The sequence below is a fragment of the Mustelus asterias genome, chromosome 19 (genome assembly GCF_964213995.1).
Source record: "Mustelus asterias chromosome 19, sMusAst1.hap1.1, whole genome shotgun sequence".
Classification (NCBI taxonomy): Eukaryota; Metazoa; Chordata; class Chondrichthyes; order Carcharhiniformes; family Triakidae; genus Mustelus; species Mustelus asterias.
In genome coordinates, this window is record NC_135819.1 from 67,163,676 (window position 1) to 67,184,924 (window position 21,249).

General features: G+C 46.2%; 2 protein-coding genes across 5 annotated transcripts in view; one reads left to right on the forward strand and one right to left on the reverse strand.

Annotated features, from left to right (window-relative positions):
• Positions 1–238: 238 nt before the first annotated feature.
• Positions 239–21,249, reverse strand: part of LOC144507508 (carboxypeptidase A1-like) — a 30,424-nt gene continuing 9,413 nt past the window's right edge. The window contains exons 2-11 of the mRNA XM_078234634.1: positions 10,761–10,842; positions 9,388–9,522; positions 8,343–8,441; positions 7,704–7,805; positions 6,852–6,953; positions 5,954–6,064; positions 4,771–4,861; positions 3,930–4,129; positions 1,169–1,253; positions 239–423 (exon numbers count right to left, since the gene is read on the reverse strand). Coding sequence (XP_078090760.1) covers positions 239–423; positions 1,169–1,253; positions 3,930–4,129; positions 4,771–4,861; positions 5,954–6,064; positions 6,852–6,953; positions 7,704–7,805; positions 8,343–8,441; positions 9,388–9,522; positions 10,761–10,790 — 1,140 coding nt within the window. The 5' untranslated portion in view covers positions 10,791–10,842. The remainder of the gene's footprint in view (positions 424–1,168; positions 1,254–3,929; positions 4,130–4,770; positions 4,862–5,953; positions 6,065–6,851; positions 6,954–7,703; positions 7,806–8,342; positions 8,442–9,387; positions 9,523–10,760; positions 10,843–21,249) is intronic.
• tmem209 (transmembrane protein 209) overlaps positions 15,829–21,249 on the forward strand; it is a 31,292-nt gene continuing 25,871 nt past the window's right edge. For 2 of the 4 annotated variants that reach the window (XM_078235781.1, XM_078235783.1), the window contains exons 1-3: positions 15,829–15,924; positions 16,561–16,705; positions 17,882–17,940. In XM_078235781.1, the coding sequence (XP_078091907.1) occupies positions 16,563–16,705; positions 17,882–17,940 (202 nt within the window). In that variant the 5' untranslated portion in view covers positions 15,829–15,924; positions 16,561–16,562. The remainder of the gene's footprint in view (positions 15,925–16,560; positions 16,706–17,881; positions 17,941–21,249) is intronic. The other 2 variants (XM_078235782.1, XM_078235784.1) reach the window with 2 other exon arrangements.

A 21,249-nucleotide genomic window follows, 5' to 3' on the forward strand; every position in this document is an offset into this window, starting at 1 on the left:
GTTTAAAAAGATTGAATTTCAGATATCTGCCAGCGTTGACCCTTTCTGATCTTTATTTTTATTTGCAGGGTAGGGCGGTGGGTGTTGTTTATTCACTACATTAATAGAAATACAAATAAAATAGAAGCAGTTTGATGGGAACTGTCACAAATTACAACACATTCGACATAATGAACGATCATCAAAGGACAAGATTAGCCATAACTCGAGCTCTGCGTTGTTCCAGTTGGTATTAAGATCATGAGCGGTTGCTAATGTACTCCATGATTGTCTTCATTGCCAGCCAAGTCTCCTGAGCAGTTGGGAGAATCTCCCTGGTTGGTAGCATGAAACCATAGCGACCAGTGTCACGGAGCTCAAAGGCAAAGGAGTACTTGACGCCCTGGTCATACGTCCAGTCAATGCTGCCTCCGCTGGCCTGGTCTGAAATGGAAAAGGAGAAACAATTATCCACCTTAAGTGTGTCTTATCTTCATAGTCCATCCATTTCCTTACTTGAAAAAAAAGGATTTGCATTTATATAGCACCTTTTGCAACCTCAGAACATCCCAAAGCATTTTACAGCCAAATCAATTATTTCTGAAGTGTAGTCACTGTTGTAATGTAGGAGATGTGGCAGCCAATTAGTCAATGGTTAGCTCCCACAAGCAGCAGGGATGAATGGTTAGCATTGTTGGTTGAGGGATAAATATTAGTTAGGACAGTCGGATGAACAGCACTACTCTTCTTGAAGATGGTGCAGTGAAATCTTTTAGTGTCCAACTGATCGAGCATGCAGAGTCTCATCTTCCGACACTGCAGCACTTCTTCAGTACGGCACTGGAGGATCAGTCTGGTCTATCTGCTCAGTTCCCTGGGACTTGAACCCATGACCTTCTGACCTGGGGGCAAAGAATGCTCCAGATTCAGCCAAGGATGACCCAGAAAGAAAGCTTTGTTTCCCCATCTCCAAAGATGTGCAGGTTAGGGTGATTGGCCATGCTAAATTGACCCTTAGTGTCAGGGGGATTAGCATGGGGAACATGGGGTTATGGGGATAGGTCCTGGGTGGGATCATTGGCGGTGCTGGTTTGATGGGCCAAATGGCCTCCTTCTATACTGTAGGGATTCTATGATTCTGTGATTCTATGATCTACGTGACTGTTACTTGCACAGTTACTGTACTTACAGATTGCTTCACAGATAGACCCAATCTTATACCGTGTTCCATACAGTGAGGTTAAAGAGCTGACAGCAGACTTAGCGAGCATCTCCTGCAGGGAGAAAACAGAATCACTTTACCGATCTCATTTATTTACTTGCTGTAATCCAGTCTGGATCACCAATCATAGAAAATAAAGAACAGCATTAGAAAAGATCACTTAGCCCCTGTGTTATGGGATCTACCCAACCACCAATCTCTTGCTATGATCTGTCCCCTGTGTAATGGGAAGTATTTTCTATTATTGATCATTCGCAGGGTGTGAGTGTCACTGGCAAGGCCAGCATTTATTGCCCATCCTTATTACAATGGAGGCTTGCTAGGCCATTTCAGAATGCAGTTACCACATTGCTATAGACCTGAAGTCACATTTGGCCAGCGGATTTCCTTTCCTGAAGGATATTAGTGAGCTAGATGGGTTTTGACAACAATCTGGTAGTTTTATGGTCACCATTGCTGATACTAGCTTTTTATTTTGTTCCAGATTTATTCAGTTCTGATACTAGTTCAATGACATAACCACTGTGCTACCCAAATTCCTCCATGACCCACTGTATCATGGGAGCTACCTAGTCATTTAATATCTTGCGGCTGGGTTGTGTATAAATAGTCCCTAAAGTGTAAGGGAGAAAAGGGCAAAGGTGAAAATAAAGAATTGAATTCGCTTAGCACCTTTCATGGTTGTGGGGCATCCCAAAGCACTTTACAGTCATTGGAGGGCAGTCACTGTTAGTGTAGGTTGTAATAACCAAAATAACTCTTTCACTGTCCTTTAAAAAGCACCAGAGGATATTTTACATTCTCCTGAAGCATAGTATCTCCGACAGGGCAGGCAGTGGTGTAGTGGTATTGTCACCGGACTACTAATCCAGGTAATGCTCTGGGGACTTGGATTCAAATCCTGGCGGATGGTGAAATTTGAATTCAGTACAAATCTGGAATTAAATATCTATTGAAACCATTGTTGCAAAAACCAAACTTGTTCACTAATGCCCTTTAGGGAAGGAACTATGTTGTGACTCTTAAGTGCCCTCAATAAATATTGGCCCAGCCAGTGACATCCACATCCCAGCTATCAGTCTAGATTATGTTGCCTCTGGATTAGGACTTGAACCCACAACCTAACTCAGAGACAGGAGAGCGCCCAACTGAGCCAAAGCTGCCAGTTGGATGAGAAAAAGATACTTCAATAATCTGGTGACTAAAGTGAATTTTTCACTGCCTTTAAAGAGGATGCTTCGAAAATTGATTAAACTAAATCTGAAATAAGAAAAGAAAATGGAAAGACCCAGCAGGTCTGGCAGCATCTGTGGAGAGAGAAACAGAGGGCCCAATTTTACCATCAAATTTGTGCCTGTTTTTGGGCGTGAAAACTTGGTAAAGTCGGGCGTGAGGCGAGTAGCGTGATCCACACCTGCCTCCGCGCCGGTTCCCCCTTTACCAAGGCCCGAAAATGGCCACGATCAGGACCGCACCCGAAACAGGCATGATGGCTATTTAAATGTATTTGCCTGCATTTAAATTGACTTAATGGGCTGCACGCCCAACTTACTGGCATTCCCCCCTTTACCACCGCGTTCGCCCATCCAGAATTGGTGCAAAACAGACATGCTCAACAGAAATCTGATTCGGGCGCTCCGGTTAGTGAGGAGGTAAGTACCGAGCGTCAGGCGGCTCGCTGCTTGAGATTGGTGGGGGGGGGAAGGGGGAGTCCGCTGCCACTCTGCCTGAGATTAATGAGGGGGAAGGGGGGGGGTCTGCTGCCACTCTACCTGAGATCAATCAGTGGGAGGGGGGGGGAGTGTCCCGTGATCAGTCTGGGTGGCGGGAGGGTGGGGGGGTAAGGGGATCATAATGTTGTGGGGGTGGGGCAATGTCTATGGGGACCAGGGGGAGGCATTATCTGGCCCGGGAGCGATGTGGCAAGGGAGCCGCATTCCATCATTTTTTTCTGCACATGCGCAGTTGAAGGCGCTGATTGGAGCTGCAGGATTTCGGGCGCTTTAAGCCCCGCCCACAGGCTTGTGCAGCACCACTCGGAATTGCTGATATTTTTTTAGGCAGGGTGCCTATCGGGGCGCCGGAGAATGGGTCTAAAAGTCGGATCTGAAACACTCCCAGTTTCAAGTCCGCCCAGCACTTAGAATCAAAATGTTAAAATAGGACCCAGAATTAACATTTTGAATTTATATGAGCTCTGAAGAAGAGTCAAATGGACTGGAAATATTAAGTTTTGATCTCTCCTCACACATGTTGTCAGAACTAAACTAATACAAGTTGCTTCCCCTCCCCCATGAGCTCAATAGGTTACGATCATGACTATCTGCAAACTGAATGGAACAGGTCAATTTTTGGTCAGTGTTGCGCCAACTGGCCACAAGCAGGATTGCACACAGAGACTTTAAACTCAGCAGCAGTGACTCTGGACTGGGGAAAGGAATATCAGGCAAGGCCCCCTTTCCTGATTGTTCATCAGGGATTCCTCATGGAGGGGGAAGGCCAGGGAGCAGGACAGCACTGGGCCTGCTGGTGATGTTGGGTAGACTAACCATCTGGAGGAGTTAATGGAGGAAACTCACCCTCAGTGAATCGGTCCCCTCCCACTGTCGAGGGGTCAGGCCTGCTCAGGAAATGAGGGAATAATCATGGGAGATGGAGGAAGAAGTGTGGGGATGGGGGAGGTTGTAGGAAAATGGACAATGAAGAATGTAAAGAAGGTTTGACCTACCAGTTCCTGGTAATCAGCAGGGGGCACACACTTGTACCCAAAAGGGAACATGAGCAGCTGTGAGTAACTATGAATGGTGATGAAGCTCTTGATGTTTTTGTGACTCTGCACAAAGTTGACAATGGCCGCCACCTCAGGTTCAGAGTTGGGATAGGGCCCATGGTACGTCGCCATGCATGGATTGTCACTGGTTCCAGGACCTGTCACATGGACAGCAGCTGACATTAATCTTTACACAAAGCCCTTACTTTCTCTGTATTGCTCTCATCACACCTTCCGCCTCTGCCGCTAATTCCCAGGCACTGGTTACCACCACCATCTTGCCCAAATGGCAATGACCAGCTATTCAACCACAGGGGCATCATAAACAAGATTGGTCACCTCCACACCTGAAGTCCGGACTCTCTCACTTCCAGGCATGGTCTTGATGTGACATTTTGGAACCCACTTGTCTTCAGCTAACCTCTCAGTCTCTGTTTTCCTGGGAAGAAGAAGTTTCAGCCAGCACTCTGACACCTGGTGGCTTATCCAGTGAGAACCACAACTCCCTCAGCCTACCTTTGTGCAGGGTCTGCATGTATGATATTGGAATAGTGTAGGTTAGAGGGGCTTTAGATTGGTTTCACTGGTCGGTGCAACATCGAGGGCCGAAGGGCCTGTACTGCGCTGTAATGTTCTATGTTCTCGATGTCGGGTGAGAGCAAGACTAGACACAGCAGTGATATCTACAGTAGTCAAATAGCTTTCTGGCACTCACTACCTGATGCCCTGATTGAGGCCCAGTCTTGAGGGTAATATATTCCTATGAAGCTAAAGGAGGAAGAAAAAATATCTCACACACCTCCAAACCCAGCGTCAAAGTTCCTGTTGGCATCGACCCCAACACATTTCCTTCCAGGGGCGGTGGATCTGGTCTTACGCCACATTCGGTTCTAGAAAAAGGTCATATGATCAGAACATCAGCATTGAACCAGACCTTCAGCCCTTCAACCTCCTGAAATATCTGCCTTCCTCTAATTCTGGCCTCTTGAGCATCCCTGACTTTAGTGGCTCCACGTTAACTGCCAAGGCCCCAAGCTCTGGAATACTCTCCCTAAACATCACCACCTCTCTTTCTTCCTTTAGGACCTTTGACCAAGCTTTTGCTCATCTGACCTAATACTTCCTTCAGCATCAGTGTCATATTTTGTTTTATAGTGTTCCTATAAAGCATTTGGGAGATATTATGACATTAAAAATGCTATAAAAATGTAAGTTGTTGTTATACTGTTGTCCTCGTGAGCACAGGGCACAAGCATTGCAACACCTTCATGAGGTCAAGGGAAAGAGAAGGAAACTGCATTTCTGTTGCGCCTTTCATGATCTCAAGGTTTCCCAAAGCGTTTACAACCAATTAAATACTTCCTTAAAATGTGGTTAAGGGAAATGCACAGCAAGCTCCCACAAACGTGGGGCGGCACGGTAGCACAGTGGTTAGCACTGCTGCTTCACAGCTCCAGGGACCTGGGTTCGATTCCCGGCTTGGGTCACTGTCTGTGTGGAGTTTGCACATTCTCCTCGTGTCTGCGTGGGTTTCCTCCGGGTGCTCCGGTTTCCTCCCACAGTCCAAAGATGTGCGGGTTAGGTTGATTGGCTATGCTAAAATTGCCCCTTAGTGTCCTGAGATGTGTAGGTTAGAGGGATTAGTGGGTAAAATATGTAGGGGTAGGGCCTGGGTGGGATTGTGGTTGGTGCAGACTTGATGGGCTGAATGGCCTCTTTCTGTACTGTAGGGTTTCTATGATTCTATGATTCTATGAAACAGTAGCGTGATGAGCCACCAGATCACCCTGCATTTACTGAACTGTCAGTTTGTGTACATCACTGACAGTATAAGATATTCCTCAGTCATAAGCAGACAGTTTCCTTTACATCGGGGATCAAAGGAAGGTGATATGTGTGTGGTGATTATTGACAGATCCGAATCCAAAGGTTTGGAGATGTCAAAGTGTCTCGATCAAGCTGGAAGTCCAGGGGGTACTGACCTTGGTGTGGGTGTGAACATAACCATCTGGATTCACCACAATCTCCATGTAGATGTCTATCTTCCTCAGGAGTGCCGTGATGAAGGGTTCCTGGCCATAGTCAGTGACAATCTGAAAGAGAGATTTTGTGATGTAACGAATAGTGTTTAATCCCTGATCTTTTCCTCAGTGTTGCTCGGGACTGGGTTAAAGTTCGATAGATGTGAGCAGCCACACATCACTCAAGGATCAAACCTGGTGCTTTGCAGGTGGGCAAATCTCAGTACCCACCCCCCCCACCCCCACCCCCCCCCCCCCCCCCCCCCCCCCCCCAGGAACCCACACTGCCATCCAGCGCAGTGAGAATGCTCGAGCACCCTGTCTGCATCTTGGCAGCGAGGAAGGAAAGAGAAATAAAAGCTAGTGAGAGAAGAGAAAATCAGACAAACTAAGAGAGTGAGATAGAACAGGTCACAAATATAGTGAGTGAGAGTAAGATGAAAGAGTGAGACAGAACGAGACACAAATAAAGAGGTAGAGTGAGACAGAGTAAAGTGAAGAGAAGGAAAACGAGATGGGAAAAAACAGATAAAGAGAGACAGAGAGTGTGACAGAACAAGAAACAGAGAAACAGAGCAGGGGAAACAGCTACCCTGCCACTGTGTCACTCAATTGCCATCTGTCACATAAAGACTCAATTCTATCCACCCTCAAACCGCAGGGTGCTGAGGCCGACTGTACTACCTCCCTGCCAAAGGGTCCTGAGGCCAACCCTGCCTCACCTTCCACCCCTCCCCCAACCCACCTAAGTACTGAGGTCACCTAACTGAGCACAGAGCAGGAATGGACCCCAGACCTGGCTCAGTTTGATCTATGATTGGGTGTTAACCACGTCCAACACCTCGGTATGTTTGTTTACCTTCTTCACCATCCAGATTGCGCTGGCAGGAGAGACCCACTCGCGGGCATGGATCCCACTGTCAATCCAGATCGCCGGGCGTCCAGTTCCACCAGTGCTGAACTGTCAAAGTGAATGGGATATGGTTACAAGGAGAAACATGGCTCTGTACCAAAGGGGGGCAGATTTCCCTCCATTGAACTTGGGAGGCTGAAAGCATCATTTAGGAGAAGCAGAGAGGAAACTGAGAACAGCTTGAATCACAATCCACCTGATTTTCCAACTGTTCCCTCAAATGGACCCAATACCAGGGGCAGGATCTGGTCACATTTCCCCAAACTGCACCCAAGCAATAGTTTCTACCCCAAACACTAATGAGGAAACTTAGTCCTCATGGAAACACATTCAGCAGATTCCCAGTGTGACGCACACAATATTGGCGAAGGATTAACAGAAGATGGTTTTATTGGAAGGGGTGGTAAAATCTCCAGGAATTTGCTCAGAGTTGGCCAGCCTTCAGTCCCTGACTGACCCACTCAAATTGCTTTGTCTGTCTTGGTGCTGGATTAAATCCCATCAATGGAAGAAGATTCTTATTGTTTCTGTGAGAACTGAACAAAGCTTGTTTCAGGTCCTGGGGTCTTTGCTGGTTGAGCTGGGTCCTGGAGCAGAGGGCCTGGGATGATGATCAAGCCAGTGCTGGCTCCACATGGTAGCTGGGCCCAAGCCCCCTGGCTGGCTTGGAACTGCCCAATGACCCCCACAACCAGGAGAAAGATTCAACTTTCAACCCCTCACTCTTGGTTGGATGTGAAGAACCCAGTGATGAGAGGCCAGTGAATAATTAGTCCTTAATTATGATCATTTCTATACCTTTAACACATAGAGTGGGCGGCCTTCGAACGACGTTCCAATCTGTAGCTTCTCTACCAGTCCTGGAAACTCAATAGCAAGACTGTCCATCCAGCTGTAGATCTGGGGCAAGAGTTAAAGATAAATCAAAACATTGCTGACAAACATTTCTGTGAAGAGGGAAAAGAGAGGAAGCAACACACAAAAAGAAGATGGCGATTGAAAATATTTCAGCAATGGTTATATACACTCGCCACTCTAGCTAGCCCTGGTCATACTCACTACACCAATCTAACTAGTAATTGACTATTCAGATCTGTCATAATAACTAAAGTAAGTCGTTGGAGATGTGTAATGAGATTGCGGTTAGATGGGTTGTCTGGAATGTTGCAGAAAGTATTCCTGTGGAGGGAAGTGAGTGAAAGGTTTGTGGATGGAGGGAGCCTAAGGGTCCAGTGTTATTTCCTTCTCCTTATCCCTGTCCAACCCTCCCTCATGCTTTCATTGACTGTATCTGCAAAGCCTTCACACAGTGACCAAGAGCATTGGGAGCTGGTGTCGGTGTAATATCCACTCAGGTGGGAGTGACCCACCCTCACCACCCTCTCAGTGGACAAATGTGATGCGACATTTTCCCAGTAAAGCCCCCTGAGTGCATACCTCACCCAGCGTGTGGTATTTGCCGTAGTTGAAGGAGGAGGTGGTACGTTCCATCATGGTCGTCTGCTCCAGTTCAGCTTTTTCATTGTCAATCATCACCTAAAGGTAAGAGGTGGTTTTATACAAAATCTATCAAACTCTCAGCACAGCTCACTGTGCTTCACACAAATACTTCTCAGGTGCTGTCTCTGTGGTAATGCAGAGGACGACAGCAGTCTGTTAGCACGCAACAAGATCCCACAACCAGCAATATGCTAAAGGACCAGTTCATCTGTTTTAGTGATATTGGTTGGGAAGAGCAGTATCATTAATAGTCACTTTCTCTTCCATTTTATTCCTCTCTTCATCTTCCCTCAATAGGTTCTCCAAAGCATCACAAACCAATGTTCTCAACTAATTTTGTTCTCATATGACTCTTCATACATCCTCCCAGACATACACGCCCCCGACACACCACTGTTCGCATATGTACATACCCCATATACCCCAAACCGCTATTCACATACACTTATACACTTCACCATGCACATCCTACACAGACATGTACACACCACACTGCTGACATACACAAGTACCCCAGATACCACCAAACACACAACACAACCCTACTCACACTTACATAATCCCTCATACACATCAAAACACATATTCCCCACACACGTGCACACCACCATGTATCCTTTTCGTACACATCCAAATAAACACAAATCTGTTCACACATCCCACATACTTCCAATGCCCACCCCTATTCACATATACATATCCCCACAAGCACGCACAACCCTATGCACCCCCCCGCTAGCATATGCTCACACACATGGTCACACACACTTATATATACCCCTACTCATACATAGGCCCTCACATACAGCCCATATATGCAGCAACTTGCACAGGTTCCTACACATCCCATTCACAGACAGGTCCAGCAGGGACCACTAGAATAAAATTAAGAATAGGGAACCTGGCCAAATATCTCCCTCTCCAACCCAAGATGCTGAGCCCCATTGTAGCCCCTTTTGCCTGGCTTAGGTTAGTGTCATACCTGCAGATCTTCAATCATCACTGAGTACTGAATATTATTGTGCTCCAGAAAGACTTTGAAAGACTGAAGACTGTTCTCTGGAACATGGATATCGATAATGAGATCAGACCTTACCGGACTGCGCCATATATCAAGCTGGAGAGAGAGGGAGAAGGCAGTCATGTTTAACGTCGAGAATATATTGTACAGTACATTATATAATATAGGCTGCATTTCCCATCGACTAGTGGACAGCCAAACACAACAACTGGTGTTGTCATTAGAAGCAGGAAGTTTCTCAAAAACCAGTTGTTCCCGCATTATGTTGCTGATCATTGTGTGTAATACGTTGGCCAGCTCCCAATGATAAGCTGAATTTATTGTCAGAGTTTTCACATTGCAAACCGTCTGAACCCACTTTCACACAGAGGGTGGTGAATGCCTGGAACCCGCTGCCAGAGGAGGTGGTGGAAGGAGATTCTATAACAGCATCCAAGAGGCATCTGGATAGATACATGAATAGGCAGGAAATAGACGGATATGGACCGCGCAAAGGCACGAAAATATTCGATTAAAGCGGCATCTGTGTCGGCACAGACTTGGTGGGTCAAAGGGCCTGTTCCTGTGCTGTACTGTTCTTTGTTCTTTGAACCCAGCTTTATTCTACTTCTGTGACAGAAAACACAACAAGAAGGAAAATCGATCAGTTACTGATCATATCCATCTTACAGCTTGTTTTCACATCCTTTGTCCGCTCTACCTCTGTAATCTCCTCCAGCGCCACAACCCTCTGAGATATCTGAACTCCTCTAAAGCTGGCCTTTTTCGCTCCACTAATGGTGGCCATGCCTTCAGTTGTCTAGGCCCTAAGCCCTGGAATTCCCTCCCTACACTTCCCTACATCTCCACCTCGCTTTTCTTCGATAAGACGCTCCTTAAAATCGATTTCTTTCACCAAGCTTTTGGTCATTTGACTGAATAGCTCCTTATTTGGCTCAGGGTCACACTTTATTTAATAATGCACCCATGGAGCCTTAGGATATTTCATCACATTAAAGGCGCTATATAAATACATGTTGTTGTTGTTTCGCTATGTAGGCAAAATAAATATTAAAAAGAAGGGAGAGAAGGTCATTTATTGACCTAGAGTGTGAGCTTTACAATTGCTTAGAACTGCTTTCTGGTCCCAGCAGTTAATAAGTAGCTACAAAGCCTGGATGAGCCCAGTTTGAACGGCATCTGAAAGAGACAGGACAAATTTACACTCTGACATTACAGTGCTGAAGCAGACTTTGGTCTATCTTTGCCAGTGTCCACTGATGGAAGAGTTCCCATGTGTTTGTAGTTCCCTCTGTACCTTATGGTGAGAGATGCAGTTTTACTCTCTGACTCACCTGGAGATGCTCCTGATCCTCCAAGGACATCACCAGGCTCACCTGTTGCTCATCTCTGGCCGTAATCCGCAATACCTGATCACTGCAAAGAAGCCAAGTATCAGTTCCAGTGTTTCATTTTTGGGCTTTTAATTAATTATTAAGAAAGGAAAAAGTTGCATATTTATAACACCCTTTCCTGATCTCAGGATGTCCCATAAGCAATGTACTTAAAGATATAATCATCATTGAAATGTAGCAAACCACAGTCAATTTGCACAACAAAGTTCCACAAACAGCGATGAGGTAAATGACCAGATAATTTGTTACAATAATGTTGGCTGAGGGATGAAGATTGGCTCAGAACAATGGGGCAATACGTTCTTCATCCAGTAGTGCTGTTTTTTTTTACCTTCATCTAAGAGGGCAATCAGGGCTTTGGTTTAACATCAAGATAGCATCTCTGACAGTTCAGCACTCCCTCAGTGTCAGCCTAGAGGTTGTGCTTCAGTTTCTGAAGTGAGACTTGGACCCACAACCTTCAGAAGTAAGAGTTTGCCCCGAGCCAACACAACATTGGCACCTCATGAGAGGAGAGATGTTAAAAGATACTTTCTGAAGGTATGAAAGAACTTCAGGAATCATTTTGATCTGCAGAATGCACCACAACTTCTGGAAACAACTAAAATGAACAAATATATTTTAGCAATTATTTGTATCTCCCCTCCGTCCCTCCTGGCTCCTGCTAAGGTCTGGTTCCCAAATCTTTCCTTACGAGAGTCTTTATAGTGGCAGGCAGGTTTAGTGTAAGATTAATACTAGGGATGAGTTATAAATCCCAGAATCAATTTTTAAGTGTAAACCGCAGCTTCAACCTCTTAGGAAAAAAAATTCAAAAGAACGGGTTTAAACCCCAGGATCACTCAGATGAAAGACAATTCTGCAGTCATAGTCATAGAGTTTTACAGAACAAAAAGTGGACCTTCACCCCACCATGTCTGCACTGGCCATCACGCACCTATTCATTCAAACCCCATTTTCCAGCACTTGGTCCATAGCCTTGTATGCTATGGCATTTCAAGGTCAGGCGTGAAGTCTAGCAGATATTACCAGTTCATGGGAAGAGATATGAACCGGAAGAGGTGTAGAAACTGATAATCAGGCAGGTAGAGACTAGACACCATTAAATGAGTGACATTGTATCAGGCGACCAGTACATTTGCAGGAAAACCTTCAGACTGTTGCCATCCATATTACCAGCATACGAATTCGGAACAGGAGTGGACCCTCCAACCTGTTCTACCAGTCAGTAAGATTATGGCTGATCTGATTGTAACTTAAAATCCACATTCCTGCCTACCCCCAATATACTTTCACCATCCCACCCCCCCTTGTTAATGGAGAATCTATCTGCCTCTGTCTCAGAAATATTCAGACACTACTTCCACTGCCTTTTGAAGAAGAAAGTTCATAAAGTGAAAACTAATGCTAAGAAAAGCCAATGGATGGAACTGCTATTCCTGTAGCTATTTCAGGGACTCCATGGAAGCACGTCCAGCAGTCTTTGTTACAGCCCAAAGTTGGTCTCTTCCTTCTGATCTTCCAGGACTTTAATTCCTTGATTCCCCCAACTTGATAGACTCAGCTACAGAATGGTCAGCTAATCATTATACAGCTCCCCACTCAGCCTGGGCCACATGCCTCAGAACCATGCAGGACCACTACTACAAGGTGACAATTCTCCACGTTCCATACCCAGTTTCCTTGATTGTCAATTCAGATTTATGGACCGTTTTGCCTTGTTGACCCATGAGGAATTGGAGTAAAGACTTCCCAGTCATTCTGTAGACAACCCCTCGAGAAGAGAGATAGAAGCGACCTACCCCCTTCGGTTTGGACAGTGTTTGAACTTAGATGTCAAAGATGTAAGATCAATGTACTAATCACAGATTAAAGTTTCATTTGCTATAGATTAGTGGGGTTTTCCAGTTCAGTCACTAATGGTGCTGCTCCTTAAACCTCAGCAATCAGATCACATTTAACAGTCTGGAGTTGAACAGAACACTTGACTGCTCTCAGTATGTTCACTCTTGGAACCAATGATGCAAGCCCTTTGGTACCAACCTGGGGTTGGTTAGCACACCACAGACTTGTGATTAGCCATCAAGAGAGCCACTCTTTCCCATGTACTCTCCAAGGTTCTGAGGCACCTGGATCATTCAAATACCTCATCTAGGTGCTCCATGTGGGAATCTCGGCAGATAGTGTTGGTTGGCTATTTTAGGAGACATCCCAGCTGAACCTAATTCTCTTTGCAAACATATATCTTTGGGTTCGATTCCTAGCTTGGGACACTGAATGTGCAGAGTCTGCACGTTCTCCCTGTGTCTGTGTGGGTTTATTCCGGGTGCTCCAATTTCCTCCCAGTCTGAAAGACGTGCAGGTTAGGTACATTGGCCAAACTAAATTCTTCCTCAGTGTACCTGAACAGGTGCTGGAGTGTGGCGACCAGGGGATTTTCATAGTAACTTTGTTGCAGTGTTAATGTAAACCGACTTGTGACACTAATAAATAAACTTAAAACTTAAATTTAAAACTCTTTTAGAAGGAGGTTCCCTGGTTGAGTTCCCCTTCCCCATCCCAACTCCAAGCTCAGGGCTATCGTGACCAATGGTCTAACCCCCTCCACTCTGCATCAGCAAACTCAACAAATGACAAGGATTGAATCTGGGAGCTTTCTAATTCCACACCAAGAGGTAAGGGCCTACCACCCTTACGTGTGATTTGGAATATAAATTTGTGGAACCTGGCCACAAGGTAGCAACTCACCCCTCGAACCCTTTCTGAGCACAGATAGCCACCAGCAGAGCCACGAAAATCAAAAGCGTTCTCATGGTGAAGTCTTGTGAAAAGATACAATATGTCGGCCGTATTTAAAGGGTGAGAGGTGCCAAGGCAGTGACTTGGGCCAAAGATTAATGACCAACATTAATCTGAAGAAAGGTGGAAGAATTCCCACACAAATTGAAACTGTTTATACCAAAACCTTGTTTGTTTTTCCAGCAAACTCCTGATGCTCATGAATAAAAATATCTATCTGTTCATAACTCACAATGTGCAATCAAATTCAAGAATGGGAAAGCTGTGCGTTGGTGTCTTCCTAATCATTCAACACTGTTTCCTTTGCGATTATTTATTAAATTTACTTTTGGGGTTAGGGATGATGACGTGGGAGACAGTGGACAGGTGGTTTTGTAAGTTGACGTGTTACTGACTCCTTCACATCAGGGAGGAAGCGGCGTCAAAGCTTTTTACATACCATAGAATCCCTACAGTGCAGAAGGAGGCCATTCGGCCCATCGAGTCTGCACCAATCGCAATCCCACCCAGGCCGTATCCCCTTAACCCTACTTATTTACCTTGACACTAAGGGGCAATTTAGCATGACCAAACAACCTAACCCACACATCTTTGGAGTGTGGGAGGAAACCGGAGCACCCGGAGGAAACCCACGCAGGCATGGGGAAAATGTGCAAACTCCACACAGACAGTAACCCAAGCTGGGAATTGAACCAGGGTCCCTGGCGCTGTGAGGCAGCAGTGCTAACCACTGTCCACCATGCCGCCCCTATTGGGCTGGATTTTCCAGCCTCGCCCGCCCTGAAGCTGGAGAATTCTGTCCGAGGTCAACGGATCTTTCCATGGTCCGCACTCGCCTGCTCCGATTCCCGTGGTGGACAGAACGGGAAAATTCGCTCCAAAATTGAGTTATCTAACCTCACCTGGAGCGGTTGTTGGGGAATGAGGGAAATGCTCTACAGATTACTTTTAAACACCTCGACAAGATCACCCTACAAACTCTCATACTTAATAGTAGACAAATCAAAATTTATGCTGTCCTGTCAATTTAACCCCTTTAAAGCCCCAGTATCATTCTAGTGAATTTGCACCACACTGCACTCCCTCCAAAGCTAATTTGTCCTTCCTGATGTATAGTAAATGCAGTTACTCCAGACAGGGTCTAACCAAAGCTCTGCACAACTGATGAATCACTTCTTCATTCTTGTGTTCCAACCAATGGCAAGTTATGTAGTTGGCAGCAAGATTCAATTCGATTCCCGGCTTGGGTCACTGTCCATGTGGAATTTGCACATTCTCCCCGTGTCTGCGTGGGTTTCCTCCGGGTGCTCCGGATTCCTCCCACACTCCAAAGATGTGCGGGTTAGGTTGAATGGCCATGATAAATTGCCCCTTAGTGTCAGGGTAAATAAGTAGGGATATGGGGATATGGCCTGGGTGGGATTGTGGTTGGTGCAGACTCGATGGGCCGAATGGCCTCTTTCTGCACTGTAGGGATTCTATGATATGTAAGAAATTTTGACGCCGCTTCCTCCCTGACATGAAGGAGTCAGTAACACGTCAACTTACAAAACCACCTGTCCACTGTCTCCCACGTCACCACCCCTAACCCCAAAAATAAATTTAATAAATAATCACAAAGGGAATAAAGGTCTGGGGCAGGGGGCGGAGTCTGGGACAGGGGCGGGGCCTGTGGGCGGGAGCCGGGTCTGGGGCAAGGGTCCGTGGAAGGGACGGGGTCTGTGGCAGGGGGCGGAGTCTGGGACAGGGGGCGGGGTTTGGTGCAGGGGGCGGAGTCTGGGACAGGGGGCGGAGTTTTGGACAGGGGGCGGAGTCTGGGACAGGGGGCGGGGCCTGTGGGCGGGAGCGGGGTCTGGGGCAGGGCTCCGTGGAAGACGCGGTGTCTGGGACAGGGGGCGGGGTCTGGGACGGAGGGCGGGGTCTGTGGCAGGGGCGCAGCTTGTGGGCGGCTGGGGAAGGGGCGGGGTCTGGAACAGGGGCGGGTTCCCGGGTGAGGTCTGAGGAAGGGGCGGGGTCTCGGACGGCGTCTGGGGCAGGAGGCGGAGTCTGTGGAAGGGGTGGGGTCTGGGGCGGAATCTGTCATGATGTGGAGTTTTCACATTCTCCCTGTGTCTGCGAATCTGTGGGCAGGGCGGGGTCTGGGGAAGGGCGGGGTCTTGGATCACGTGTTAAGTTTCCCGCTTCCGTTCAAAAGGTTCTGGCTGACGTCAGAGCGGAAATATGTCATGGCATTTCCGGTGGCGGTAAAGCGGGTGGGAGAGGAGCGGTGGAGAGTGAGTGAACACAGTGAGGAGTCTAACACCAGGTTAGAGAGTGAGTGAAGGCAGAGAGAGAGGGGAAGGGGTGAGAGAGAGGGGAAGGGGTGAGAGAGAGAGAGTGTGTGCGAATGAGTGAGGGAGACCCGGTTTGGGTCACTGTGTGGAGCTTGCCCCGTGTCCGCGTGGGTTTTCTCCGGGTTCCTCCCACACGCCAAAGATGTGTGGGTTAGGGTGATTGGCCATGCTAAATTACTCCTTAGTGTCAGGGGATTAGGAGGGTAAATAGGTGGGGTCACAGGGATAGGACCTGGGTGGGATTGTTGGTGCAGGTTAGATGGGCCAAATGACCTCCTTCTGCACTGTAGATTCTATGAATAAGCAAGGAGGGAAAAAGATTGGGGAGATAGGAGGGGGGAGAGGAAGAAGAGCGAGCAGTGAGTGAATGAATGGGGTGAGGAGGGGTATGAGCTTGTGACTTCCAAGGGCAGGGGTGCGTGTAGGGCCTGCAGGAGGGAGAGTGATGCCTGACTTGGGTACCAGGTGCTCAGGAACTGGAAATCTTCTAATTCCCACACGCTGCTGAGTGTATTTATGCTGCTTATTCGAGGAGAGAAAACTTCACTTCACCAGTTTATCCTTTACTGAAAATCGGTGACTAGAAGACTGTTGATTTGTGTCCACAGAAATGAACCCAGTGGGTAATGGGGTATCTGGCACTGCCCTCATTGACTGCACCATACAAATGAGGAAAGAAGCGCAAGCCAGAAAGGTGATGCTGGTCTGGGGCTTGCTCAACGTCGGGCTCGCTGGGATGGTCTATATGGAAATGTCAGTGGTTTTTCCTTGATTCCTATCTTATTTTTTATTGTAGTATAAGATTGAGTTCCTCATGTTAGAAAGAACTGGCATTTCTTTGGTGCCTTTCGTGACTATGGGATGGCTTAAAGCACTTTAAAGCTGATGAATGGCTTTTGAACTGAAGACACTGTTGTAATGTGGGAAACACACGCCAATTTGTGCACAGCCGGCTCCCACAAACAGCTGTGACTAAATCTGTTCCAGTAATGTACCTGCAAATCTCTAATTCTGACTTCATCAATTTTAATTGGTCTGCCATATGGGACTGTGCTTTTGCTAAGTTCCAAAGCTCTGGAATTCTGTGATACTATGTACTCTATACTGGAATACTTTGTACAGTTCTGGTCACCCTATTATAGAAAGGATATTATTAAACTAGAAAGAGTGCAGAAAAGATTTACTAGGATGCTACCGGGACTTGATGGTTTGAGCTATAAGGACAGGCTAGATAAACTGGGACTCTTCTCCCTGGAGTGTAGGAGACTTGGGGGTGATCTTATAGAGGTCTATAAAATAATGAAGGGCATAGATCAGCTATATAGTCAATATATTTTCCCAAAGGTAGAGGAGTCTAAAACTAGAGGGCATAGGTTTACGGTGAGAGGGGAGAGATACAAAAGGGTCCAGAGGGGCAATTTTTTCACACAGGGTGGTGAGTGTCTGGGACAACTGTCGGAGGTAGTAATGGAGGTGGGTCCAAATTTGTCTTTTAAATAGCATTTAGACAGTTGCTTGGGTGAGATGGGTATAGAGGGATATGGGCCAAATGCTGGCAATTGGGACTAGCTTAGTGGTTAAAAAAGGATGGCATGGACAAGTTGGGCCGAAGAGCCTGTTTCCATGTTGTAAACCTCTATGACTAGTTGTCACACTTCTGTGCTTCACTACCTCTTCCCATGACTTTATGATATTCCTTAAAATTGACATGTTTGACCAAGCTTTTGGTCAATTTGCCAAATATCCCTTTGTCCAGCTTGCTGTTAAATTTTGTTTGTGAATGCTTCTGTGAAGTGCCTTGGGATATTTTACTATGTTACAGTCCCCCTGTCTGAGTTCAGACATTGATTTGTCGTTGATTGCATTTAAAAAAAATTTTCAAGTGACGGTGTATGCATTTCTCATTTTAAAAAAAATATCATTCTGCAGGACAGGCAAATTGCTGAGCAAATTCTACAACATCAACTATTGGCCCCTGTGGTATATAGGTGAGTAACTGTCCTGTTTGCTGCTTGTCATCTTCCACAGGTTAATTGTGAGAGGGTGGCTGCTCTGGGTGACAATGGGGGTGGGGGGGGGGGGGGGAAAGAGGGAGGTCTTAGCGGGTTATTTGGACTGAGCAGATGGGGTGTTGCTTGCGTGTAGCAGGCTGCTCTCACGGCCACCCCTCTGGGATGCTTGAGACATCTGAGAGAATTCCCCGAGGTTGTGGCTGGTCTGCTCCTGTTGCTTCCTTCAGCTTCACCTTTGTGCATGTTTGTTTTCATATTGCAGAACCTAGTGCAGGAGGAGGCCATTTGGTCTATTATACGTATGCCATCTCTCTGGGGGAAAAAAAATGCCCACGCAATCTCCATTTAAGTATTTTTCAAGTGTTTGTTTACTTTTAAAAGTTTCTGCACAGACTTTCTATGTCCTAACCTCTGTCTCAAAAGTGGAAGGCAGAGGAAACAAGGGCTGGCAGCAAACAGGGCCATAAGACAAAAGAATCATGTGTAAAAATGTTAAGATTAGTCTAAAGGCACTACATCTGAATACAGAGAGCATTCGCAATAAAGTGGATGAATTAGCAGCGCAATGTGGTATACACAGGTATGATATGATTGGGTGAAATCAGTGCAATAGACAGAGATTATTGGCTCAGCATCTAGATGTAGAATCAGTCTGGATGGAGCTAAGAAGCAATAAGGGACGGAAAACAGTGGGAATTGTTTATAGGCCTCCAAATGAAGTAGTGAAGTTATCTATTTCGGATGGAGAAATAGAATGGCAGAGCATTATTTAGTTGGTTGATTGGACAATGTTGACATACAAAGGGACCTACATGTCCTCATACACCAGTCACTAAAAACCAAGCATGTAGGTACAGCAAGCAGTTAGGAATGCAAATTGTATGTTGACTTTCATTGCGAGAGGACTTGAGCACAGGAGCAAGGATATCTTACTGCAGTTGTACAGGACCTTGGTGAGACCACACCTGGAGTATTGTGTGCAGTTTTGGTCGTCTTATCATCTAAGAAAGAATGATACTTGCTATAGAGGGAGTGCAGCGAAGGTTCACCTGACTGATTCCTGGGATGGCAGGATTGTCCAGCCAGTGGTCATGGTACATATTGGTACCAACGATATAGGTAGGAAGAGTGATGAGGTTCTGCAGAAGCAGTTTCGGGAGTTATGTAGAAAGTTTAAAACGCAGGACCTCTACGGTTGTAATCTTAGGATTGCTCCCTGTGCTACGTGCCAGTGAGGCTAGAAATAGGAAGATAGTGCAGCTCAACACGTGGCTAAACAGCTGGTGTAGGAGGGAGGGTTTCAGATATCTGGACCACTGGGATCTCTTCCAAGATAGGTGGGACCTGTACAAGAAGGACGGGTTGCATCTAAACTGGAAGAGCATAAATATTCTGGCCCGGAGGTTTGCTAGTGTCGCACGGGAGGATTTAAACTAATTTGGCAGGGGGGTGGGAACCAAAGCAACAGTGAATTAACTGAAGGGGAACCAGAGCGTAGGGTCAGTAAGACTTGGAGGAAGAGCAGGAAGGGTGTGGTTGATAATCAGAGGGTCTGGTGAACTGAAGTGCATTTGTTTCAATGCGAGAAGTATAACGGGTAAGGCAGATGAACTTAGAGCTTGGATTAGTACTTGGAACTATGATGTTATTGGTATTACAGAGACTTGGTTAAGGGAAGAACAAGATTGGCAACTTAACATTCCAGGATACAAATGTTTCAGGTGGGATAAAGTGGGATGTAAAAGGGATGGAGGAGTTGTACTAGTTAAGGAGAATATTAAGAAGTCTCACAACACCAGGTTAAAGTCCAACAGGTTTATTTGGTAGCAAATACCATAAGCTTTCGGAGCTTGCTGCTCCTTCGTCAGATGGAGTGGTCTCTGTTCTCCAACAGTGCACAGACACAGAAATCAAGTTACAGAATACTAATTAGAATGCAAATCTCTACAGCCAGCCAGGTCTTTTTAAGACTTGATATCTGCAGACATCCACTCCATCTGACGAAGGGGCAGCGGTCCGAAAGCTAATGGCATTTGCTACCAAATAAACCTGTTGGACTTTAACCTGGTGTTGTTAAAACTCTTACAGGGGAGATCCCAGAGGTTTGGAAAATAGTCAATGTTCCTTTGTTTAAGAAGGGTAGCAAGGATAATCCAGGCAATTACAGTCCGGTGAGTTTTACAACAGTGGTAGGGAAATTATTGGAGAGAATTCTTCGAGACAGGATTTACTCCTACTTGGAAATAAGTGGACGCATTAGCGAAAGGCAACATGGTTTTGTGAAGGGGAGATCGTGTCTCACTAACTTGATCGAGAGTTTCGAGGAAGGAGAGGCTGAATAGACTGGGACTTTTTTCTCTGGAGCGTAGGAGGCTGAGGGGTGACCTTATAGAGGTCTATAAAATAATGAGGGGCAAAGACAAGGTAGATAGTCAATATCTTTTCCCAAAGGTAGGGGAGTCTAAAACTAGAGGGCATAGGTTTAAGGTGAGAGGGGAGAGATACAAAAGTGTCCAGAGGGGCAATTTTTTCAGAGGGTGGTGAGTGTCTGGAAGAAGCTGCCAGAGGAAGTAGTCACTTATAGAGGCGGGTACAGTTTTAGCTTTTAAAAAGCATTTAGGTACGATGGGTATAGAGGGATATGGGTCAAATGCGGGCAATTGGGATTAGCTTAGGGGTTTTAAAAAAAAAAAGGCGGCATGGACAAGTTGGGTCAACGGGCCTGTTTCCATGCTGTAAACGTCTATGACTCTGACTCTATAAGTGACAAAGATGATTGAGGGTAGGGTAGTGGATGTTATCTACATGGACTTCAGTAAGGCCTTTGACAAGGTCCCTCATGGCAGACTGGTACAGAAGGTGAAGTCGCACGGGATCAGAGGTGAGCTGGCAAGATGGACACACAACTGGCTCTGTCATAGAAGACAGAGGGTAGCAGTGGAAGGGTGAGTTTCTGGATGGAGGGCTGTGACAAGTGGTGTTCCTCAGGAATCAGTGCTGGGACCTTTGCTGCTTGTAATATATATAAATGATTTGGAGGAAAATGTAACTGGTTTGATAAGTTTGGGTTGGTGGATTTGCGGATAGTGATGAGGACCATCAGAGGATACAGTAGGATATAGATCGGTTGGAGACTTGGGCGAAGAGATGGCAGATGGCGTTTAATCCAAATGTGAGGTAATGAATTTTGGAAGGTCTAATACAGGTAGGAAATATACAGCAAATGGCAGAACCCTTAAGAGTATTGATAGGCAGAGGGATCTGGGTGTACAGGTACACAGGTCA